Source organism: Fistularia commersonii, chromosome 12 (assembly GCF_037954325.1).
Source record: "Fistularia commersonii isolate RoL2024-O1a breed Wild chromosome 12, RoL_Fcom_v1.0, whole genome shotgun sequence".
NCBI lineage: Eukaryota > Metazoa > Chordata > Actinopteri > Syngnathiformes > Fistulariidae > Fistularia > Fistularia commersonii.
In genome coordinates, this window is record NC_141295.1 from 13,966,846 (window position 1) to 13,992,759 (window position 25,914).

Sequence of the window (25,914 nt, forward strand, 5' to 3'; positions counted from 1 at the left end):
GTGTCAAAAAAACAACAACAAAAAAAACACAAATGCAAATATTTGTCGTGAGAAGAATTAAAAAAAAAAAAAAAAAGCTGCTAATAAGTGTACGGCTCCATTTCACTCAACCTGTCTGTCAGTGGGGATGGGAGTATCCTTGTCTATTCTTTCATATTTGGCTTGAATATCCCCCTGTGAAAAAAAGAGGACAAAAGAAATGAGTTTAATAGCAATCTAACTTTTCCCCAGGCAAAATATTTAGAACTTGATGCCTGAATCTGCCTATGCTTCACTGAGACTATGGATCCCTTCTGTTAAAAGTAGAATATCCAAATGAGCTTTGTGGGCTATCTGAAATTTATATCACGGCTGGGTATATTAATTTCAACATGAAATTTACATGGTGGATATGCAATATAAATCAACAAAGTGTTGGGAATTCGTCCCAGAATCATGGATAGTTTAATTATTTTATTTTTGTCTTTAAAAGTTTAGGGGATTTTTTTTCCTTCACATTTTTGCTCATTACGTATGACAATATTGGTTTAATATTCAGCAGACACACTGAAAACAGGGGGAAATCCACAGCTTCCAATTTACAAACACTATCTAGGACCTGCAGAAACATCTTATGTTAATCTGTTCAACCAGAAATAGTTTTTTTGTAATTTATTGTTCTATTCTTAATTAGGGATAGCGAGCAGGTGGCATCGGTGGCAGCAGTGTCAAAGAATTTGTGCCTTTTAACCTTTTACTTTGCTTGTTTTGAACGCACATCTGGGGATACTTGAATGCTGCCTCACACAGAGATTCCTCTCTTTTGTCGTACCTCAACGCCAAGGAGCGCAGCCCACACCAGCCCTCGGACTAGAGGGGGAATGTCGACCCGGGCCTCTTTCCACACCATAGGCCTCTTGTACGGATAGGCCTGAAAAATTGAATGTTAAAACACTGAGTTATTTTCCAACTTTGATAGAGCAATTTTTTTGTTATTCAAATAGGAACAATAAATTGGCAAATCCATCGCATACAATTTGAGCTGCGATATTTACCTGGCCCATGAAACTTGCACTGAAACTGTTTGGTGGAGTCAAGCTCGTGTGTGTGCGTATAATATTCAACATGTTCTTTCATGAGCATATTTAAATGTCTGACTGTTTGTTAAGGGTGAATTTGTGTGGACCCCAGACCTTAAGCAATCTGTCAAAGAGGATGATGCGGATGAGTTGGTACTCCGTATCCCTCTCACGAATGATGAGCGGCAATGTGACTGTGGCCGACAGCTCATTGCTACTATTGGAATGTGGAAGGGTTGACTGTCTACATGACGCAGAAGTAAATAGAGTATAAGTAAATGACAGGCTGACAAAAAAAAAAAAAATATATATATATATATATATATATGAGAATGACGTGATTCCTTACTCGTCTTCCAGGAGAGGGTAATAGGCTTCTCCTGCTACGTCTTTCAGTCTCTGAAAAGGGCAGAGTGGTGTCAAAATGACAGGCAATCAAAGGTTACACTCCGATTCATGCGAACAAGGTTGAAAATCAGTAAACAAATACAATTCTTCATCCATCACACACTGACATCATGTTGTAATTTCTCAAGAAAAAAAACAAAGTTTGTGCATATATATGCATACACTTTCCTGCTAATTATCAGGGATTTCACATAGAATTGAGACTGTTCAGTTGTTCCCTTTCAATGCAGCAAAGGAATCAGAAATTCACATTTGATGCTGACGTGCATCTTTCAGCTTCGCATTGCACAATGTCCTTTTTCAGTGATACTGTGAGACCACGGGAAATTGTTTAACCCCCACTTCTGGCAACACAAATAGGAAAACAGGGATTTTTTTTTTCAAGGACATTTTTCTTTTATTTTCCATTACCAAAATATTGGTCGACCGTTTATTTTTTCAGGATGTGTGGGAATCATGCGCAGGACATTCATCGGAATGATTAATGAAACAAAAGAAACCAGCGAGACTTTTTTTAAATTATTTTTCTTCAAATTACTTCAAGCCTTCAAAACACTCAGCCTCAAAAAATATATTTAGAATTTGTCTGTACAGACGGCTTCTTTCAAAAAAAAAAAAAAAAAAAAAAAAAAATTGTTTTGAACAAATAGCTTTTAACAGCTTTTTATTCTGTATTAATAAATGACGTGACATGGCTTTGGACTAGATAAATCAGATTTAGTACTCTATACACGTTTGTCCAAATCCATCTACCTCAAACTCTAAATCAGATAAAGGCACAAAGGCCCACATTTACTGATTATCGTAGACGGCAGCTCATTTATCTTACATTTCTGAGTTGGCACAGAGAGAGGGTCACTGTTGTGTCGTCAAGAAGGAAACTGCGATCCCTGCTTTGGCCAAATGTTTCTCCATCCTCTAGGACAAAGCTGGGGGAAAAAAGAAAAACAGAAGCTGTTACACAGATAGTTCGGTGTAAACATCAGAAAAAAATAGCACTAGTGGTTATCACTGTTTGTCCGGGTTTATGGGATGTACTTGGGCAGTGTGCAGATTGGAGGTTTGGACTGTATGATTCCTTTATTGGTCAGCTCCTTCTCTAGGTCTCCCCCTGCCAGACACCATAGGTGATACACCTCATCTATGCCCCGCTCCGACAGGTAGTCTTCATCATCTAAACACCAGCACAGAGCAGAGAATACCATCCCATGTGAAGGACCGCAGTGAAAGTTCTTTTTATGGACCAAGAAATGAAGCAATGTGCCAAAAATATCCAGGAAGAAGAGTCAGTAACTGTGTATTGAAACAAAAAAAAAAACCTTAAACTTAGCATTGCATTGTGGGGAAGAGGTGTTTATGAGAAAGGAAATGTGTGTCATTCTTTTATTAGACCTCAGACATACAAACAATGAGTTCAGTGAGGAACTTTATACAAATTTCTTTTCCATGAACCCATCTTCGGCCATTATAAAAAACACTTCCAAATCCAAAATATTCAGCTTTACTTACTATAAATTGAGCAAAAGGATTTGGGAGGTTTAGCTCTTTGTAACCTGTGTACACATGAAGCCTGTGTGTATGTATAGATGTCCATTTGTGTGTAGTGGAGGCAGACCTTTGCAAAGGTCACTGATGTCCTCTGGCAGCTCCAGATGTGCACAGCGTAAAGAGGAGGAGAACAGGTTAACGGGCCTCTGGAAAGGTTTATAGTTGCAAGAGACCCCATTAAACACAGAGTCCCGGAGCAGCTCAGCAGGGGTCGGCCTAGAGGACATGTACAAAGTCTACGGTCATTACAGAATTAATTATCACATTGGTGGGTGATAGTGTCTATTTTAATGTACTATTGTGAACTATACTGGCTGTTTTTAAAAGAGTCAACCAATAAAATGCATTTCATCTTTTAGTTATTTCATTTGCTGGGATCGTATTAGTCACATTTGATATGAGCCTGTCATTACCGGTGTGACCATAGTGTCATGCAAACAGAGCAGACACAGTGCTTCTACAGGAAATGACATCCCACTGAGACAGTATTTACCTTTTGGCTGGACGAAAGGTCAAGCATTTCCTTAATAACTCCAGTACATTCTCAGGCAGCTCCTGTGAAAATATTCTGTAAGCCATATATACACCAAATAGCCTATTTATACCTTAGTAATTCAACCACAGTTAAAAATGCTCCTAAAATAATAACATGCGAGTACCTTACAATAATAAATATGGCTGGCTCAATGGGATTGCATGAATTTAGATGTACAATTGAACGATTCAAATGATTTGATACTGAATTGTTTAAATCACTATTAAAGCGTGTGACATCAAGATAAGGAAAGCTGGCTAACAAAACAAATGTAGTAAAATATTTCTTAACTTTCCACAAATAACAAACTGTTTTCTGAATATAATCCTAAAGCAATGAGCAGTTGCAAATTCAAATGAAAAAAATGTATTTGAGGTGGACATTATAACAATAATAAATCTTAATTCAATAATATGTGTCCGTATGAAAACACACATAACCTGCACTCTGCCCTATTTAAATAATTAGTTTTAAAGCAAACCCGGCATTACTGGCAACGACATGGCAGCAAATGAAGATTACCTGAATGGTATCCAGGCAACCATGTTCTTCAGCAACAACTGTAACAATGTCATCCATGCAACCTTGGAATGACAAAAAACAAAAAAAAGAATAAATCTCGGTCTACAAAATGCCTTGCCATAACTGATAACGTTTTCTTTTTTTTACTCACCCAGGTTTAGAATGAACTTCAGCCTTTGACTTATGTCGATGTTGTGCAACAGCCGTCTTCCCTGTGGCAAATAGAAACACAGAAAGAAAATTAAAAAGATAGGATGAACCCCAAATAACCACATGAGACACGGGCTCTCTAGCACTTGACAACTTCGGGAGTGTCCTAGATTCCTTCTGCAATATGTTTTTTGAAGGATGCTTACTGAACACAACTCAAAGAGTAAAATGCCAAGTGACCAAACATCACTCTTCGGTCCTGATGGTAGAGGAGCCTCATTGTTGGAAGGGTCACTGTAATGGAAAAAACCCATAGCGATCACCTCTGGAGCAAGGTATGACGGGTATCTGAGGGCAGTAGCACAATAAAAGAAAAAAGTTAGTTTTTCCACTAAATTTTGACTACTCTTTACAACCTAATTGCAATCTATTCCCATAAAAAGTATTTGGTTAAAAAGAAAACAGAGAACAGACTCTGAATAGGGAAGCCAGTTTCCCAGAGCTTTTGCTGCTGCCAATGATGTAATGAAGTGCATATCACTAGGTGAAAGTTAATTTCAAGAGACTGTATCAGATTTGTTCAACACTAGCACTTGTCCTTGGGATGGGTTGTGTAGGTAGATGCGTATAGCTGTGCACTAGAATGCTTCTTTGTTAATGCTATGGAAGCAGTTGCTGTGGATGAAGCATTTCGGTCCCAGATTAATCCTCCTATGGGGATAATAAAAAATATTGGATCCACTCACCTCTGTTTACAGTGCACCATTGATGAGCCATATATATATTCAGTCAGAATGTCATGCAATTATCTCTTCCTGTGTCTACCCACTGTGATTCTATTTAAAAGTTTGATACTGCTAATATTTTTTTGTTTAGACATCAAACAGTTATCAGATTTATGATATGTCCCTGACAGATGTTTTATTGGAAGTTGTGATAACAAGCCATATTTCCTCTTTTCACTCCACGAAAGGATATTACAGAGAGTCTTGGTAGAGCACTAAGGCCTATGGATTAAGATAAAAGTCCAATGATCTGTCACAGTCCCAAACCAGGAAGCCATTTGGAAGCCCCAAAACCTGGTTTCCATGAAAAGGAATGGCGTATTGCAACTTAATGTTATGGTCAATTCCTGTTTTATGATTCGGCTAACAGCAAACAGATATAAGTGAACCTGTGACCTTGGGGAGACAGCTCGTGTGGCTCAATTTCACAAGCAGAAATTTTACAACAGAGCTCTTTCTGTGTTGGATGAGGATAAAAAAGAAAAGACGTACCCGATGGGAAAGTCTACGTCGGCTCCGTGATCAGTCATGTAATAAAAGCCAAACTTCGCCAGCTTCACCTTACCCTATAAAAGAAAGCTTAATCTGAAGGCAGCCATAATGTATGTAATAATTTAAAGACATTTAGAATGTAAAAAACAGACACAGGTAAACTGAATAACCACAATACCTTTGAATCCATCAGCACATTGTGTGGACTGAGGGCTTGGTGCACCATGCCATATTTGTTCATAAATTCAAGACCCTCAAGCACTTCATAGGCTATCTGTAGTACTTTGTCTGAACTAAATTGGAAAAAAGACACATTGTTTTCATTCCTTTTGAGGGTTGTCTGCTTCATAAATGAAAACAGATGACTAAATAACACACCAACATAAGTAGGTTTAAACACTACCATAGATTGTCATTTTTCTCATCATGTAAATGTATGTGTAGCCAGGAGATGACAGGGTGACTGCATTTTTTTCATCTATACAAAGCATACACCATGAAATCATTTCAGTTTGAAGGCACAGAGGGCGTAACCCCTGGTTTCATATAGTCACATGTGAATATTTCTGATCCATCAGGATCGTCTCACCTGACTTTTTCCCCCCGCTTTTGGAAATCACTTAAACTGTTCTCAAAATGTTCAGCAACGACAATCAAACGTTCTGTAGGGTAAAAAGAAGAAAAAGAAGAAACAATCACAATCCGTATACAACAGATTTAGGGGGCAATTAAAAAAACAAAGTTCTAATAAGTATGCGTAGTCCATGTGCACTACCTTAAAACAATTGTGAGTTTGACTCTTCAAATCCACCTTCTGCTATGTTTGAGGTAACTTCACTGATGCAAATTTCCCCATTTCAATTAAGAATAGCTGTACCATTTTGAATTTTGAATTTGAAATTTAACGTGATGTGAAAAAATAACGTAACAATAATCCTTACAGACAAAAAGAAAAGGCAGCCCTACCATGCTTTCCTCTGGAGATGTCCACATACTGGCAGAGTCGGGGATGAGTGATGGTTTTCAGGATTTGGAAACGTCCCAAAATTTTTATAGAGTTAGGGGTAAGGGGAAGGCCATTGCTCCCACAAACATCATGGGGGAGAGCTGATGCAAAGAAAGTGAAGGCCCCCAGCTGGGCATCTTTGAGGGGCTTCATCCTGCCTTCGACTTTACACTCTAATCATGGGGAGAAAATAAACAAAAAAAAAAAACCAACAGTGTTATTACCACTAAACTCATGAATTGTGTTATTGTTTTGTCGTCTCTCCCGAAATCTTTTTGTTTGTAAGTAATTAGCATATGTGAACGCTTCTTGTTTTGTTTGCAGAATGCCTTCGCAAAAGACGTGTAAAATCTGACAGAAGCTACGAGATTAAACAAATAAGTGAGCGACTCTTTCATAAATAAAAAAAATAAATGAACAATATTTTAAGAGCACGCCACGTAGTGATGGATATTTACACGGAAGTACGCCAATCAGACATTTGATATTGATTTCTAGTTTGTTTGTTTGTTTGTTTTTTCTCGTCATCGGGCCTTTAGCCAAAGATGATAATATTGGACGATGTACATGTTCCATCCTGTCAGAAAGTGGAAAGCAACAGTTTTTTTTTTTTTCTAAATATTGTCTTACAATATATTTTTGGGTACTGGAGTCAATTCTAGCAACCTAAGTCCGAGAGTGCAGCGATGCTTCAGCTGTGAGATAACTGGACATGCATGTGAATTGTGACCACGTAGAATACAAAGGCTTAAATAACGGGCACTTCCTGAAAAAATGTTTCTACTTACGACAAATGAGAAGGCTTCATGATCATTTCTAAATAATCACACACACGAATTTGGAATTAATACTGATGTTTCCTCTCTCCGGGAACACCTGACTAGACGTGACTAATGGCGTCATCATTAAGCGACCAAATCGTAAACTTTGGTCATTTCAAAAACAAAGCCAAGAATGTTAGGGGTAAAAAAATTACACGGTTATTTAAAAGTATCTGGTTTTTCACATTTTATTTTCTTAGACGAGTTTATTTTACATTTTGAATAATTTACTCACAGGCGTTTGCCACCTACTCGTTTGACTGGAGCAGCTGTATTCGATCTACAAAATATATATCCGCCGAGACATGATTAGCTCTCTGAAGGCTGTGACTCATCTATATGGCAATGAAATCTACTATGCTTGACGTCACTTAGCGTGTGACTGCTCGCTGCCTGCAAGTAAACTTAGCTAAAGTTAGCTGAAAAGCTAGCAGCTGTCAAGAAGCTCTAAGCTCACTGAGAAACGTGTCGGGTTTTGTCACCCCGGGTCCATGTAAGTTCCATGCTATATTTCTATTATAATCTCCAACAACCAAAATACATGATAATTTTATTAACACGGCGTTTAACTAATCCAGAATTTAAACTATGATCTCGAGCATGTTGTTCAATTTGCGGTGGTGAAAACTAAAACCAATGGGACGTCTCGGCAGTTAACATCTGCAGTTAGCTCATCTACAGCTACTCTCTCATTTATTCACCTTAATGACTAGGTAGTATGTAGTGACAAACCAACCTCACTGAAAAATAAAATGTAAATGATCAGCATTTTGGTAAAGTCATTATCAACCAGCAACCTTTTGCATGATTTCTTGCGATCCGTAATTTTCGAGTCGGCAATTTCGAAAGGTTTATTATATTATAACCCTGACTTGTTCTTATTCATTATTCTACATTTTATTGAATAAAAGGGATTTTTTAACAAATGTTGTACTTTTGGAAAGATATTTGTATGAAGTTGTATCTTATTCGATTAATTCCAAACTGGACCCATCTTATATATTTTCTTATTTACATTTGTAGCACGCTCCAAAAGATGCAACGCCTGAACACGTCTACTCTACGTCTACAAACTATTTCAAGATTCAAGTGAATTCAAGCTATATTTGTTCACCTGGATATTAATGTCTAATATCTATCATCTTATACGTTTATATGTGCTTGGGGGAAAAATATTTCATATTGTTCATGGGCATTAATTGATGTGGATTTTACTTCCAACCATACCTCTGCATTCCACCCTGCATTAAAAGGGCTAATAAGTGGATTGGACCCCAAGACTGATTTTTTTTTAAGGGAAATAATTCATCGGCAGTGAAAGACCCACAAATACTGTGAGGTCTTCCTCACTTTCCTCTACAGAGACAGTTTCACATGGCCTGGTTTCAAAAAGCCAAGCAAGTATTATCCCTCACTATTTTCTTATTACTGGAATGAAGCGTTGAAAATGACATGTATCCAGTTAGGTTCGGTCTCTTAAAATCCATATGAAGCTGATGGCTAATATGTTTGGGGGAATAAAGAAAAGAATGAGACCCGCGTAAGATAAGTTCAACATTATTGATCCCCATTGGGGAAATTACTTTGTCGCAGCAGTGTAACAGTTATAATGTAAAAAAAGTAAAATGAATATGAATATAAATATAAATAGAGAGAAAGAAGATAGCAAGACATCCACGAATAAATAGACAGCAACAACAACAACATCAGGGATAATAATGGACAACATAAAGGGACCGTGAGGGTGAAAAACCAGAACAAAATGACATTATAAATAGTGACAAAAGCAATGAATAAAATAAATAAACAAAAATAGGCAGGATGTGTGCAGGCTGCAACAAAAAAGGATAAGAAAGATAGCAGAGTTAGGGCATGACATATGAATGGGTTAAGGTAGTAAGATTGTGGAAGTGAACAAGTGAACAAAACACACACGTCTATTTTTAGGCTACAGACGGGTGTAAAGTCGGTTGATGCCCTGAACAGCTGATCCTGTCTAAAGGTCATCATCCGAATTTGGAAATGTAAAGATAAATACGATGTGATTTTAAAACTGCATTAATATGTTTTCAAAAATTGAGTTGACTTTAGGTTTAATTTAATTTCTATCAGTATAGTGAATACTTTGGACTATTTTGAAGATGAAATATGAAAAGATAAAAAGAACTCTTCATGTATTAATGTTACTAATTTGTAAGGGTTATCTAGTGAGACCCGTCTGTTTGGGACTCTTTACTATTTGACCACTGTTTAAATCGATTCAGTTCCTGCAAAAAACAATGCTTTGATCTTTGATTTTATCAACTCCAGTTCTTTTGTGTTTCTAATTTCCTCATCCCCCAGCATTCTGTTACATCTTGGGCCAACTGTTGTTTTCCAGCACCTCCCTTTTAATATGTGAAAGACGTTTTCGTCTCTATGCCTTTTAGTCTTAAAAAAAGAAAATCTTCACTTTACTCTTTCCTCAAGAGACACTTTGCCTTGTTCTGCTTTTTTTTCTTTAAATTAACTTCATTTAAAAAAAAGACTTTTCAGCTGTATTTTTTTGTGTGTAAAAGTGGTGTATAATTTTGAAAATAAACATAAGTATAATTCCATTTCTTGCCACTAAAGGCCAACTAATTTATGCAATCAACTTCTTCAATTTCAACAGATTGATGTGTGAAAATTGCAAACTAATGTTTGATAAACCTCCACATCTCAAGACTTATCCACATACCAAATGCTGTCATGACAGCCGAAGCATGCAATACCCTGTCAATCAGTCAGATTCTATTTCTATTTCTTTAACTGTGATTGGGTCTTCGATATATCTTGAACACAAATGGCTTTATTATGCAATGCGGTGCTGAACAGCCTTCTACCACAGACCACTGTGCGGTGTTCTGTTTGAGTCTCAGAGAAAGTGGACTCGACTGTGGTCATTTTAGAGGTTGTGGCTTGTGGTGTAGTTGTACTGGAATGTCAACTGCATGTCACTCCATGCATACCTCTGCATTTACAATTTAAAGGAAAAATACTCAAAATTTGCATTTAATCATGTTGGTATATAACCACTTTGGGATCCTTGAAATGTGTTATCATTTTGCGATGACTTTACTTTTTATTGTTTTTTTTTTTTTTTCTTTTTTTTTCTTTTTAGGTTTCTGGCTCACTCCTTGGTCAAAATGTCATCTCACAACCCTTTGATGAGGTTAGAGCAGCGAGCAGCTGAGGCCGACCAAATCATCGAGTATCTCAAGCAACAAATCCAGCTGCTCAAGGAGAAAGCCAGTAAGAGAAGACACTTCAAAGTACACATGTCCCCCCCCCAAAAAAAATCTATCATCGTTTACAATATCAACTTATTTTTTTACAATTCTGGATTTGCTTTTTGGCCATTATACACACATCATAAGCACATAAATATTGTCGTAGCAACTCTTTACATTTTGGCTTAAAGAGCTGCTTGCCTTCCTCATTTGAAAAGCTATTTCAATTGAAGTGCAAAACTCTTCAGAATTATGATATGTTGTCCAGTTTAAAGGTAAATAGATGAATGTCAAGTTAAGTGTCTTCTCTCCTTTATACAGGCACTCTTATAAAACGTGGAAAACATAGAATTTGGTAGGTTTGGGATGAGTCAAATTAAATCAGAACATAATCAGAATATCAGCACTATATATTTTCTGTCTTTGTAAATCAAGGACCAACACCTATTCTGACAGACTTCACACACGACACACCATTTGTCGTCCGTGAAAAGAGCGGTTGGATTCACATTCTGATTCCTTGCAGTTGTCCAGGCCAGTGTCAGAGAGGAGAAGAAACTCATGGTTGAAAATGCCAAACTGAAGAGCGACATTGAAGAGCTGAAGAAACAGCTCCTGGAGAAGGAGAAGCAGAAGGGAGGTATATTGACTTTTTATTCCCTCTAAAGATTTCTTCCACAGATGGAATATTTGTCTTAAAAAACCTTGATTTTTGTTATTTTTATATCTAGTTTGATACACTTGTGTGGCCTTGACATGGGAATATTTTATGTCCGTTGTAGCTCATTTGAGCATTTTCCTCTTTGGTACTGTCAATGATAATAACTGGTAGGTTTTAACCTCGGTTGAACGTTACCAGATCTTTGTTGTTTTTTATTATACACGACCACAGTCCTTCAAGAAGACAACGTGTCTGTCAGCTATTTATGCATCTCACACACTTTGACATTCAAGGGCAGACTGCTCTGATCATTAACACACATTTAATCTTTTCCAGATAGCCACAGGAATACAGGCAGACTGGAAGAAATAAGCAATTTTAACATGCTCAAAAACGCAATGTGTTAGCGTTGGAACTTTGAGGGAATGCCTTCTAGTACAGTGGACCAATTTTCCACACACTGCGTCCAAATGAGATGTTTGTTTTGTTGGTTCAAATGGCTTTAAGGTGGCAGAAAATAGTTTAATGAATACACAGACAAGTATGAACCTCCTGAGTTCAGGCCTCTACTTGAAAGGCAAAAAAAAAAAAGGTGGCGACAGGAATTAATGGGCCACAAAGTTTTAAAGTTTTAAAATCCCAAAACGTTTGTGGTTCAATCAAAGCTTACTGTGCAGAGCATCATTTCAATTAACCAATCCCATAAATGTAATGGTCTGCTTGAGCTGTTCCACTTTTGATGATTGGCAATGGACCTATAACAGCACTCATATACGTTGAATAAATATTCTTACCCAATTGATTCAGTATCATTTGACTATATTTGACATATGCCAGTGTGGAGAATGGCTCCACGGTCACGGATTAACACTTTGCCTTTTCTCCAGCCCCGTCCATTACCATTTAGCTTGTTTTCCTAGACTGTGAAAGTCATCTCCCTCTCATGAAGTTATGTCTCTGTACAGCTGAGTGATAGTGCTTCGTCTTAACAAACTCCAATCTGTCAATGTAATCCTCCCAGAAATATCACCAAATATTCAACGTATGTTTCCTGTTTCCTAAAAGAAGGCCCTTTTAGCACAATGACGGATGGAGATAGCCCCTCATTTATAGTTAAAACTTTGAGAAAAGAATTAAAGAAGGTATTGTTTGTTATCCCAAGGTAAACCAGAAAGGCCCTGGCTTCAGGTCCCAACGTGGAATTAAGGTTAATTAAAAGTACCTTGGTGTAGCTGTAAGCCAGTGTTTGTCTGACACAAGCAAACATCAGGCACCTTAAATGAAGGGTTATATGTTTTTTTTCTGGTGAGTAATTGTGGGGCTACTTCACGGCTCAAATGTCCTGTTTCCATCAATTTCAACACATTTACTCACAACAGTTTGAGTATGGAGTGTGAGTGTGAGTGTGAGTGTGAGTGTGGAGAGCCCCACCTCCACCCCCGGATGTGTAAATAAAACTTTTTTTGGGTATCATTTCTGACTGTTGTGTGGAAACAGACGGCTTTGTGCTCGAAATAGGAAAACCAAAAGAGCAATCTACTGTTTGTCCTTGTACTGTAAATAAGCTGCCACATTAGTGCTGCACGTGAAAACTACTTTTAAAGTCAGCGTGATTCGCAGCTCACCTTTTGCTTGGTTTCGCCCTCCCAGTGCTCGACGTGGCTCTGCCATCGTCTCAAATGAACACCGAGTGCACTGCAAAACCCATCCCGCCCCAACACTCTGCTCCGACACCCTCTACTTTGTCCGCTGCACCCATGCAGACTCCTCCCAACAAAGATGACAACAAAAAGAAGAAACCAGAGAAAAAAGGTAAATACTCTAGAGAGGACATGTTAACCTTTACATCAGTGATGGAGTAAATTATCTCAACGTATGTAGTGTGTTCAAAGCACTTCACATTAGATTGCATTCAGCCATTCATTCACACACTCACACACCGATACCGGCTGAATAAGCAGAATAAATCAATTAATTCATTCACTGTCTATACTGCACTCAAGGTAGCACAGGTGCCTATCCCAGCTGTCTTTGGGCAAGGGGGCGGGGTTCACCCTGGACCAATCAATCACATGGCTACATATATAGATATCCAACCATTCTCTCTCCCATTCAAGTCAGACTTTATTTATATAGTGCCACGTCAAACAAACTGAGTTTTGTCATGACACTTTACATGTAGAGCAGGTCTGGACTGTTCTCTTTAAAACCATTGACAGAAATCCAGCATTCCCCCATGAGCAAGCACTTGGCAACATTGGCGAGGAAAATCTGCCTTTTACCGGGAAGAGACCTTGGACAGGTCCGAGCTCTACACGGGTTGCCTTCGGTCTCAGCCGACCGATTGTTATTTTTTGTAAAGAGAGCCAGGAAGTGAGAAGGACAGAGATAAACAGAGACAGGGGTTGTGTGAGGGTTGGGATGGACACAAACACACAATCATATACTGATATTCACAGATCGTATAGACCAGCAGTCCCTAACCGGTACCAGTCTGCAAAGAAACTCTTTCTTGGTACAAATGATAGTTTTTTTCATTAGACCTTCCGGATCTTTTTCGAAAAAAGACTGTTTCCACCTTTGCCTTTCTGACGCACAATATTGTATTTGCCTAATATAAAGTGTAATTGTTGTATTGGGATTAAATATTGTGAACTGCCAAACATTTTTATTATTTGAGCCCCCATGCCTCAAATCAGCCTGCAGAAATACTTTCATACACAAACCCGGTCCCTGGTACAAAAAAGGTTGGGGACCGCTGACATAGACATACAACCATTCACTCTGTCATCTCACATCTGGAGAATTAAAGGTTTTCATTGAGCCTACTGCAAGTTTCTTCGATGTCGGGAGTAAACCAGAGAACCCAGAGGAAAGCCGCACAGACACAAGGAGAACATGCAAACTCCACGCAGAAAGACTCTCTGCAGAATCAAACCAGGAACCTCCTTGCTGTGAGGCAGAAGTGCTAACCACTGCACCTCTGGGAGTGAATTGAATTTAGAATTCTCATCCCTCGTCTCCAGCACTTTGCAAAGTAAATTATTATTATTATTATTTTATTTTATTTTTAAAATCCACTTGCCATTGATACTTATGTATATTTTTTATCTTTTCTTAATTCACGTATTTTGGTGAACCCTTGCATGATGCTTCATGTAACAGTATAAATATATTTTTTGCAGGAGTCTATAAAAAATGCCAGATCTAATCTACACAAAGTTAACCAGCATTACACTTTTGTTTTAACTCAGAATACTAAAGAATAAAATTCCTAATGCAATTTTAAAATAGTTTACAAATAGATTACAAATATTCAGATGTATTTCAATGGCAAATTCACCGGGCTGTCTGGCATTTTTCACTGCCACGTACGCTTCCCTCCCTCTTAACAAGCCTTTGTCCGTGGTAATTGTTCATGGGTCTTGCGCAGCGTAACATCCAGACAATCATCTCTTGTGATCCTGCAAACACCATCCATGTCCTTCTTGGGATTCCTGCGGCTTGTGTTTTGTTTTTACTGTCATCAGTACACAAGAAAGATTATTCAAGGAGAGAAACGTTGCATATCAAAAGCAGCATTGTAAGTTATATTTTTCAGAGCCGGTGCAGGCTCTGAGGCATGATTAAAATCTATTTGATTTTTTTTTTTTTTCCCCCTTTCACCCCAATGGAAAGAATGTAGGATAATGAAGCAAGTAAAAGTTACTCTGTCCTCCGCAGCTCATCCGCTGTTTTGATATGTCACGGCATCATGTTACACTCAGCTTCAGCCAAAAGTGTGCATGGGTTTGAGATTTACTCAAAGGTGTGCAACTCACATCTCTGGTAAGATGTCAGAATGTAATTTTCTAAATTTTGTTATTTACGGATGACATGAAACACATGCCGCCCCGGGGCTCTCCATTGGTGGGCTTTGTTTTAGTTTATAGAAGGAAATTGAACGAGATTCCAGACAGATGCCCGGTATTGTTTCAACTATGACTTGTTTTTTATAGTATCCCTTTCAATAACACCAGTTTTCTCAAGTATTTGCGATGCTTTCAAATAAACATTTTCTATAATGTTCTGCACATTTAGGATATTAGCATGAAAGCTCTCGCAGATGAATCTGCTCCACCACGCAAACGTGTTGCACCGAAAACACAAGACAAATGCGATTATTGCATCTGACTGAGAAAGAAACAATTAAATAACATTCCAAAATCCAAGTGGGATGTGAAACTCGGGCAAAATGTACTTGGCGAATAACTTCCCTTGTGGCTGTATTCACCCCCCTCTCCTTTTTCTTTTCCAATTTCAGAGAAAGCGGAGAAGAAGCAGGCGGCCCCCGGTCAAGACGAAGCGGCGGCGGTGGATGTGTCTCGCCTCGACCTGCGCATTGGCCGCATAGTCAAAGCGGAGAAGCACCCAGACGCTGACGCTCTCTATGTCGAGCAGGTTGATGTCGGAGAGGCTTCTCCTCGGACTGTGGTCAGTGGTCTCGTCAGGCACATACCTCTGGAGCAGGTACTGGATTACACTTGTCGACATAATTCTACTTCAATTATAAAGCATCTTGTTCATTTTTTTCACTTTGTAAAACGAGTGACGCAGCAGCATCGGCAGTCATTACATTGATTTTTTTCTGGATGTATTTGTAAAGCTGGCTAACCCCCTCCCCTTTCGGCGGTACTTGCTAAAAGTAAATCAAAGTGAATAGATTTAACTGCATCTATTTATTTTCTTTCAGGCAGTGCTGTTGTGGTTCAGTGGTTAAATAGAAAGGGTAAAAATCCCTGCATTATATATTTGAAGTTGGAGGCCATGGTGTTTTTTTTTTTTGTATGTTTTTTTTTTTTGATTGTCTTTAATTATAAGAAACTTAATACGGAGGACATTTTACCTTGGGTCTTCAGGTCACCCTCAGAATATTATTTTTTGTGTTTGTAATTTGTTCCTGACAGGAATTTTTCTGAGAATTTTCTTGTTTTCGTGGGGATGCGAAATGAAAAAGTTCCTTTTCAGCTAAAGTATTTCTCTTCCCAAAGCTTTTTGCCGGGAAGATAAGAAAGCTCTGTGTTGTTATTTTAGATAAGCGTGGCCTTTTCTGAAAGGAAAGCTGCATCTGCTGAAAGCTTGAATAAACAAACAGCTCTTCCTCGAGGCCAAGAGGCAAAATTTGAGTCCCTTTATAATAACCTGACATTTGCCACGGCATTTTAGAATTATGGTCATATTCTGTGCTTCCTTAACACATTTCCCCAAACACTGCTCCCGCAATAAATTTTTCTTGTCAGCTCCAGTACAAATGGAACAAATGTAAACTCACATCCTTTTCCTTTTTCTTTTAACTTTGTTTAATTTGAGCCATTATCTTTTCTTTTTTTTTTTTTTTTTTTTTTTTTTTTTTGAGGCGATGCAGGTGGGTCTTCTTTGAAGAGACGCCTGATGGGTTTAATAACCATGGCCTTTTTTTATTAGAATGAAATATTTGGCTCAATGATAATTCCAAGTTGGTATCAGTTGAAACAAACTCCTGATTAAATCTTCAAAGGACCCTGTTTTGTTTTGTTTTTTATTCTGTGCCAGTTGTTCTCACACTTTTCCAAAAAAAAAAAGTGAGATGAAAACGGAAATCACCTCAACTAAATGAGTCATTTTAGATTTACATAGGAAACTCAATGCAGGAAATCCCTTCTCGTGAATATTTACAAGACCTGGCACATATCACCTCGATACAAGCGAGCGTTCGGCGTTCTTCCCCCTTGACTTGCTGGCAGACTCGGCCTCCGGCATTCTTTGAAATTTCAGTCAGCCGCAGAGGTCTCTGAGCTCAAAAGTACATTTTCCTGTTTGCTCCCTTTAGTTTATAAAATGAGGCAAACAAGCCATAAGCCCTCAGAACCTGTAATTTTCAATCACGAGATTGGCTATGGCATTATTGTTTATATTGGATTATGAAATTCTGAGGCCTGTAACCATACAGACCACATCCGTTGAAGTCCCCCCTCAACCCCCCCAAACTAAATTCAGCATAATTTGTTCATCTTTTCTATTATCTGGGATATGGGACCGTATTAATCTTCCTCAACTCCTGCAGATGCAGAACCGCATGGCAGTTCTGCTTTGTAACCTGAAGCCGGCCAAGATGAGAGGAGTGGTGTCCCAGGCAATGGTCATGTGCGCCAGCTCACCAGACAAGGTCGAAATACTCGATCCGCCATGTGGAGCAGTACCAGGGGACAGAGTCACTTTCCAAGGCTTTCCAGGTACGATTATCCCTAATGACAGAGATTCGTCGTCCAAAACTTATTAATCAGTGATCCTCTGCGCTCGATTGAGCGTCGATTCCAACGTCACCGGGTGCCTTCAAAAAGAAATTATCGTTGCGGATGTCTGCGCGAATGCCTCTTCCTTTTTACGGTGGTCGCTGTCAAACCTGCGGCCGCCAAAAACAATACGGTCTTTTCAACATTCATTCCTTCGAAGACCCCCAAACCGGGCTCTCAATTAAAAACCCACTGAAAACTCATTAGTGGATTCGTCAGTGCTGTTTAGGGGTGGTTAAATGGCCTGTGACGCCTCCTTTGACAGCCCAATCAACGTCTGGGGAACATATCCTACCCTTTTTGGTTTTCATTCCTGGACAATTGAAACAACAAGTTTCCAAGCTGTGGCATGCGGACCATTTCTTTTTAATGAAGTAATACGTTTCCTAGACTATTGAGTGTCAAGTGATGTTTTCCAGGCACAATCTAATTAATGTAGCTTGAAAATAAAAACAACCGAAAGAAAAACAGAGTACAAACCGGCCAGTGTAATTCTACTTGATGTCCCTTTGAAAATGCGGGATAGCTAACCGTTGTCGTTCAAATCTGTTTTTGTTCATTTTAAAGCTTCCATTCAAGTGGGGGAGGGGGGATTTAAATTTGTGGTTCTAATACCCACAGCCCACCAGCATTATTTGTATTAATACATGTTGGAAATGCCTCTCAATTGCTCATGAAAGCATTTGGCATCAATATTAGTCATTACACAGTCTTAGTCAGACAGTCTCCTGAAAATATGGTTCAGCAGAGAGAAAGAGAAAAAAAAAGTGGAAGACATGGTTTAGTTCTGTCTACCAGGCGACATCATAATCCACCTGGACTCTTTTAGCGGCAGTGGAATTCTTCTGCAAAGCGTTTCAGATTTTGATCGTATTCCCATGAATCTAGTGTTTCTAATGCGGATTAGAGGCTCGCTCATGTGGTAAAATTGCTTCTCCCTTTGACTGTTTTCGAGTCACAGTTATTTCTGCCATTTCCCGCTTTGCTGCGCAGCGTCAACATGGGGTTTAACACGCTTCCCCATCAGATCTTCTCAAACTGATATGACTTCCGTATAAGCAGACTCCGCCATCAGTTCAGAACCCGTAGTCGGGTCCTGAGGCGGAAATCAGACAGCAGCACTGGCAGATCCACAGGCTGCCCTTTTAAGATAATTTATAAAACACTGTAAATTTAGAATTTTTTCCCCAAAGTATATATGGGCAACACCATGTTATTCTAGATATGATTCAGCAAATGAATTTCCCGTTTTTATTTTCAACCCTTAAAACTTTTTTTTTTTTATTTATCCTAAGACATACAATGGGGCAAAAAATTTATTTAGTCAGACACAAATTGTGCAAGTTCTCCCACTTAAAAAGATAAGAGAGGCCTGTAATTTTCATCATAGGTACACTTCAACTATGAGAGATGGAATGAGAACGAAAAATATCCAGAAAATCACATTGTCTGGTTTTTAAATTATGGTGGAAAATAAGTATTTGGTCAATAACAAAAGTTCATCCATATACTTTGTTATATACCTTTTGTTGGCAATGACAGAGGTCATTTTCTGTAAGTCTTCACAAGGTTTTCAAACACTGTTGCTGGTATTTTGGCCCATTCCTCCATGCAAATCTCTTCTAGGGCAGTAATGTTTTGGGGCTGTTGCTGGCAACACAGACTTTCAACCGCCTCCAAAGATTTTCTATGGGGTTGAGATCTGGAGACTGGCAAGGCCACTCCAGGACCTTGAAATGCTTCTTACGAAGCCAGTCCTTCGTTGCGGTGTGTTTGGGATCGTTGTCATGCTGAAATACCCGGCCACGATTCATCTTCAGTGCCATTGGAAGGAGGTTTTCACTCAAAACCTCACGATACATGGCCGTGTTCATTCTTTCCTTCGCAGAAAAACAGCCTCAAAGCATGACGTTTCCACCGCCATGCTTCACAGTAGGTATGGTGTTATTTGGATGCAACTCCGCATTCTTTCTCCTCCAAACACGACAAGTTGAGTTTTTAACCAAAGCATTCTATTTTGGGTTCATCTGACCATAGGACATTCTCCCAATCCTCCTCTGGATCATCCAAATGCTCTCTAGAAAACTTCAGACAGGCCTGGACATGTACTGGCTTAAGCAGGGGGACACGTCTGGCACTGCAGGATTTGAGTCCCTGGTGGCATAGTGTGTTATTGATGGTAGCCTTTGTTACTTTGGTCCCAGTTCCTGCCGTGTGGTTCTGGGATTTTTGCTCACCGTTTTAGCGATCATTTTGACCCCACAGGGTGAGATCTTGCGTGGAGCCCCAGTTCGAGGGAGATTATCAGTGGCCTTGTATGTCTTCCATTTTCTAGTAGTTGCTCCCACAGTTGATTTCTTCACACCAAGTTGCTTACCTATTGCAGATTCAGTCTTCCCAGCCTGGTGCAGGTCTACAATTATGTTTCTGGTGTCCTTTGACACCAGTTTGAGGTTGTGGACAGGTGTCTTTTATACTGATAACCAGTTCAAACAGGTGCCATTAATACAGGTCACATGTTGAGGACTAAGGAGCGTCTTAAGAAAGAAGTTACAGGTCTGTGAGAGCCAGAAATCTTGCTTGTTTGGAGGTGACCAAATACTTATTTTCCACCATAATTTACTAATAATTTCTTTAAAAATCAGACATTTGGACATTTGGACTTCAGGATTTTTTTTCTAATGAAAATTACAGGCCTCTCATCTTTTTAAGTGGGAGAACTTGCACCACTGGTGGCTGACTAAATACTTTTTTGCCCCACTTAAGTTTTGATTGGCATAGTAGGCGAAATACTAGTACGTGTATTTTAAAATCCCTATACTTTTATTTCCAAAACCAGCTGAAACCTACAGTAGAAGCAAGCAGGACGAAACCGACAATATTTTTTTAGTATCTCTGGGTGAAAAAAAATTTATCAACAAAGTTGATATGACACCTACTTGTAACTTCGAGACAGACCAGTACAATCTCATGGATTTGGCTTGCTGTTTATGGCACATAATTTAAGTGTTAATACACAAAATGAATGGTTGTTTTCACTTTTCAGGGACCACACCGTTGCGCTCTATTAATGACCGAAATAAGTGCGGTAGTTGTCCCTGTTTTCTCTAACCGAGGTCTGTAACAGATTTTGTTACAGCCAATCCTCTGCTGATGGAAGTATATGCTCGTAATTGCTCACATTTCCTTGACTAATGGGACCCAGTTTTTCTGCTTGAAGTTAAGAATGTGCACAAGTTGCTCATCAAAACCTCCTTCACGCTTCTGATCAAAACTGATTGTTGCCACTCATGGGTTGTAAACCGGCAGACTTGGGGAAACAAAACACATTTGTGTCCTCATGCCCTGGTTGTTTAGGGAGAAAAAACATTGACACAACACAGAAGCCGGACGATACTGGCTATCAACAAATACCAAGCAGCACAGCATTGCCAAATTAGACCCTTAGTGTTTCAATCAATAAGGTTGTTCCGATCAATCCCTTATTTGGTATTTTGACATATGGCCGGGAAGAGCCTTTCAAAGCTTGCTTGCAATTGTTAAAATAATCAAAGGCCCCAGAAGTGATTGGCATCCAATAGCATTTGATCTTAAAGATCAAAAATGTAATTACCGGTAATGTTAATTTTTCAGTGCAGCTAGCTCTGGTTTACAATTTGAGACTTTACTCATCTATCAATGCGGCGTGACGTAAGACAGTTTAAGAAGAGTCGTAAAAAAAAAAACACAACCAAAAAAAACAGTTGCGTTCCACAGAGTTAGAGATATCAATGCTAATCCGGCTCTCTTCAATTGACATCACAGTAACATAGCTTAACCCTTCCGAGGTCCCACAATTAAATTCGGGTTCTCGTCTTTCACAGTTCCCGCTCGCCTCAGATCTCCCGAAAAAAACAGAGCCATCTAGCATTTAACTTGAACGCGGTTAAAACGCTACCAGGTTTTCTGCCGTTCCCTTTTCGTTGATGAAACGGGGGGGGGGGAATCTATTTGTCATTTAAAGCTTAAAACGTCCACTCACTGCGCCAGATAACAAATGGGGCTCATTAAGAATTTGCAGTTTCAATGCGTCAAACACAAGGAAACTTCCTTAGGTTTGGTACCAGGGCGCTGAGGTAATCATTGCTAATCATCTGTCTCTCCAAGGCAATTCTTCTCGCAACCAGGTCCTCATATTATGAATATTCTACCGGTAATATATTATATGTATCCCTTTCTGGACCAAACTTTATCAGGCCGCTAATTTCTAGTGAGCCGTCATTACTGTTCCTTGGGTGTTATTTGTTGCCTGTGCATGCGGCTGCGAATTCAAGATCAGGAGAGGCTCTAAAATGTACCCAACTGACTTTCTGACGGCAGGTGAACCAGACAAAGAGCTGAACCCCAAAAAGAAAGTGTGGGAGCAGATTCAGCCAGATCTGCGCACGGACGACCAGTACGTGGCAACCTACAAGGGAGCTGCTTTTGAAGTGGCCGGCAAAGGAGTGTGTAAAGCCCAAACCATGAGCAACAGCGGGATCAAATAAAATCGAGAGCCCCGCTTAGCGCTGCCCGGAGTTAACTTTATTTGGCGGTCACCCTCAGTGATGTCAGTGGCAGTGTTGCAAAAAGAGGATGATGATAATTGGAAGTAATTGCCTTTTAGAATATTCAATAAAGACTTTGAAAATGATTTTAAAGTGTGTTCTTAGAGTCAGTTCTTGTTTGTCCTACAAAAACAGAGACTTCGGTTGGCACGAGGGTGTCGTTTTGGAGTAACAATCCTGCAGGAGATACTGCATTCGGCATTCGGAACGGTCTTGGACGTTTTTACGAGATGAAATTTGGACGTAAAAGCACCCCAGAAAATAAACCCATGTCGGCCTCTCAAGGTCTTTGTAGTGGCTTGTTCGTCCAATCTCCTGGCTTGCCGGCATTATCTCAGTCCCGACTGAGTCCAGTGACATGTGCTTTGTTTTATTGGTGCCATTGAGAGAAAAGAATTTACAGACCTCTGGAAGTATCAGACTTCAGAGGAAGGAACCGAACTGAGCTTTACACCAGATCCTTTATTATTTTATTTGCAGTAGGTTAAACATAAGAAATGGCATGCCCTTGTTTAATTTCAACGTGCTATACCTCAACATTAACATTTTGAAGGTTTTAAGTCTTGTTCGATCAGCATAAATGTAAAGCAGTGTCACACTGTTCTGGGAAACCTTTTTAAAACCACATTAATTGAATCAATTCTAACAAGCCGTGATTCTTCTAGGATCCATTACGTTTGAGCACAAATCCCCCTCCAAATAGTTTTTAGATCATGTGGAAAAGAAAAAATGACAAACTACCATTTCCTATCAAGCTAATCATTCGAGAGGTTGCAAAAGTTCACAAAACCAGAAAAAAAATGTAGTACTAAACAATCACGCAAGTGGTTATGACAATCATTGTATCGGCAACACATTTCACTCGGTGCGATGTGTTTATCAAAAATTAAGCATTAAGAAGGCTGTAATAACACTGCTGTTCATCAAGGACATGAATGTCAGTATCAGCTCACCTGCAGCTCTTAAACATGTCAACTGATTGTCGGCGATGCTTCAGAATCCAGTACAAAATAGGATCAGACACTCTGGCCTTGAGATTTAATGGGGAAAGTCACAAATAATGAATTACTATTGTTATTATTACTGATACTTATGTAATAAAATTGCAACAATATAATTATCTGTGTGAACTATACTGAAAGGAGAGCTAACGTATTTGCACCTTTAATTCAAATAAAATTTGATCAGAAGAAACCCTTAATAGTTCTGCGAGTGCATGCCAAATAATCATATTTTACTTACAATGACAGCTTTTTGATGGGGGATGTGATATTTTGGCCCATGGATCAGTTTACCCTTTGCTTAAAAAAAAAGTTTGATCACTGAAAACTGTCCTGACTTCAGACATTAAGGTTTTAGTTTCAAAATGAAAACTAAACGCATTTTGTTTAAACAAGTAAAATCAATATTATACCAGCGACGCAGCTCCAGACATGAATAATACAAAAAGAAAAACCCAAACAATTCTTTTGATTTTAATGAGCTTAACAGAATTTGGCAAGTGGGCGGCTGTAACTAACAGATAAGTCTTTTTTTTTCCCTCCAAACTTTGGTTTCTAAGTTCAACAAAACAGTGACCCGATTGCCAGAACATGAAACAACAGGCACCGCAAGGAATACTTTTCTAGTTTCCGAGGGCAGGCAGGCATTCCGTCAGTGGCAGCACATGAAAGTCCAGCTGAGAGTTCTGCGAGAATTCAACTGCCTCCCCTGACATCCACGATTCGTATTAAATCGGAGGATTTGTACCAAAAGGTGGTCCTGAGTAGGTGTTAAAAGATACCAAAGGAACGGGAAGGTTTGCAGAACACTCCTGGATCACTCTGAAATTGATGAGATTTGAATGATCAGAAGCAGAGTCCTCTTGTCAGTGTGTGGGTTCGCTATCTGGAGCCTGACACCGTTCCTGGTATTTGACAGCACATATGAATAATATTTAGATGGTTGGGCTGTGAAATGTTTTTTCTTGCTTTCAACAAAGCTTTGCTGTCGACTCTTGGGATAAGCCATCCGAGTTGAGGAGTTACCCTTAGATTTACAAAATAAAAAAATATAGCTGAATTTGGTGTGGTGGTTTTGGTTTGGTTGTTTTTTTTCCTATGGGAAAAACTATGCCAAAAAAACAAATATGCAAACAGTTTACCGACGATCCATTAGAAACTTTGAAATAGCGGTTATCCTAAATTTTCAAGAAAAAACCTATAAATCACCCAAATTGTATATTGAAAACTAAGTTTTACATATTTACAGAGCTTTTCCTTTCAATAAATCTTTAATTACCATTGCCGTCAACTCAGGTGTTTGGAAGAAACCATCCAAATCAAGGAGTTACCCCCAAATTTACACAAAACTGATTTACTGAAGGGCCCATGCCAAATTCTGTTTTTTTGTTTGTTTTTTTAATGGAAACTCAATGCAGAAAACTAATATGCAAACTGTTTTCAGGAAATCAATTAGAAACCTTATAATCACCAAAGTTTTACATTGAAAACTAAGTTGAATGTGTTTATAGAGCTTTCCCTTTCAGCTGTACCCCTCATGGGCTTGCAACAGCAAATACTCTTCCTCCATCTAACCTTATTCACTGCATCCCATTTTTTCACACCAACTAAATTCATGTTCTTTACTCCACCTCTGATCTTGAAGACCTTCTACCTGGCAGTTCTAACTTAAACATCAGTCTACCCAAATCTTCACTATCCGAGCCCCCTGTCCATCTCCAAACCATCTCAGTTTGACTTTATTTCCAAAAGCATCAAACATGTGCTGTCCCTCTAATGGACTCATTCCTGATCATCCTCTTCACTTCTAAAGAGAACCTTAGCATCTTCATCTTCCTGCTTCCTGTCTCTTCCTTGATGCCAATATCTCTAAAGCAGACAACGTCTTTAGTCTCAACACCATCTTGTGCACTAAGTGATCAAAAAAAAGCAATTGAAATGATTGTACTAGATGTCACCCTGCTGTAACCCCAACAACTCCCTATAAGGTGAGACCTGAAGTGGTCATTTCATGGAAAAACGTGTTTAAATCCGTCTGGGCTATTTGGATCGTCTCAGTAATGAGAAGAAAAAATGTTCACACAATAAAATAATCAACGGCATTGTTTAAATTACGGGACCAGATGGCCAGGAACACGTTTCGGACGGAAAATGCTGCAGAGAGTGCTAGTGGGAAGGACAAACCTCCCTGGACATACTTTGGCTGCAGTTGAAAGAGTAGCTCTTACTCCTCTGTGTGTGGCTCCATGCTCCGCTAGTCTCGCACTGATCAAGATAGTCCGAGTCTTTTTTTCAACTGGATGAAAAACTTTTATACATATTACGGGGCACGGTGAGACATTTATGAAATGCGACAGCGTTTCTGTAGCTTCACGGTGCACAATGAATATTTTGAGAGAAACTTAAAGAGTCGAAGCAATTTCCGTTGGTAACATTAGTGAATTAATCCCTGGCTACTGTCTTCTCTTGATTCTTAAATTGTTGTGACTCTTCTGTCACAGGGCGTTATTTCATCAAGCGGCCACATAAGTCAGGCAATAATAATGATAATGACCGCAAAAAAATAAAATAAAATAAAAAATCAGAGCAAATGTGACTTAAGGGAGAGTGGCATGTACAAATACTGCACTTTATTCCAAAGAAAACATCCACAAGTCTGGGTTACCTTGTCTGACGGGTCTAAACTCAGAGCAGGGTGTCCAGTCCATCCGTGTACATACATCGGCAACCAATAATACACATTTGGGAAACTTTCCATTTCCTAAAAAAATAAATAAAA

General features: G+C 39.1%; 2 protein-coding genes across 3 annotated transcripts in view; one reads left to right on the forward strand and one right to left on the reverse strand.

The window, feature by feature from the left end:
- tbck (TBC1 domain containing kinase) overlaps nt 1–7,395 on the reverse strand; it is a 32,077-nt gene extending 24,682 nt beyond the window's left edge. The window contains exons 1-16 of the mRNA XM_086157250.1: nt 7,293–7,395; nt 6,465–6,677; nt 6,088–6,160; nt 5,677–5,791; nt 5,499–5,572; nt 4,428–4,569; nt 4,223–4,283; nt 4,072–4,133; nt 3,508–3,569; nt 3,082–3,230; nt 2,505–2,640; nt 2,296–2,395; nt 1,408–1,457; nt 1,173–1,302; nt 812–910; nt 112–174 (exon numbers count right to left, since the gene is read on the reverse strand). Coding sequence (XP_086013376.1) covers nt 112–174; nt 812–910; nt 1,173–1,302; nt 1,408–1,457; nt 2,296–2,395; nt 2,505–2,640; nt 3,082–3,230; nt 3,508–3,569; nt 4,072–4,133; nt 4,223–4,283; nt 4,428–4,569; nt 5,499–5,572; nt 5,677–5,791; nt 6,088–6,160; nt 6,465–6,657 — 1,509 coding nt within the window. The 5' untranslated portion in view covers nt 6,658–6,677; nt 7,293–7,395. The remainder of the gene's footprint in view (nt 1–111; nt 175–811; nt 911–1,172; nt 1,303–1,407; nt 1,458–2,295; nt 2,396–2,504; nt 2,641–3,081; nt 3,231–3,507; nt 3,570–4,071; nt 4,134–4,222; nt 4,284–4,427; nt 4,570–5,498; nt 5,573–5,676; nt 5,792–6,087; nt 6,161–6,464; nt 6,678–7,292) is intronic.
- A 329-nt stretch (nt 7,396–7,724) lies between these two features.
- On the forward strand, nt 7,725–22,217 carry aimp1a (aminoacyl tRNA synthetase complex interacting multifunctional protein 1a). 2 transcript variants are annotated; one of them, XM_086157252.1, is made up of 7 exons: nt 7,725–7,818; nt 10,468–10,598; nt 11,103–11,216; nt 12,888–13,049; nt 15,541–15,746; nt 17,320–17,488; nt 21,908–22,217. In XM_086157252.1, coding segments are annotated over exons 1-7 (951 nt in total). In that variant the 5' UTR covers nt 7,725–7,816; the 3' UTR covers nt 22,075–22,217. The 2 variants fall into 2 exon arrangements, with proteins under 2 accessions (XP_086013378.1, XP_086013377.1); XM_086157251.1 differs by lacking the exon at nt 7,725–7,818 and adding an exon at nt 8,443–8,722.
- The last annotated feature ends 3,697 nt before the right edge of the window (nt 22,218–25,914 follow it).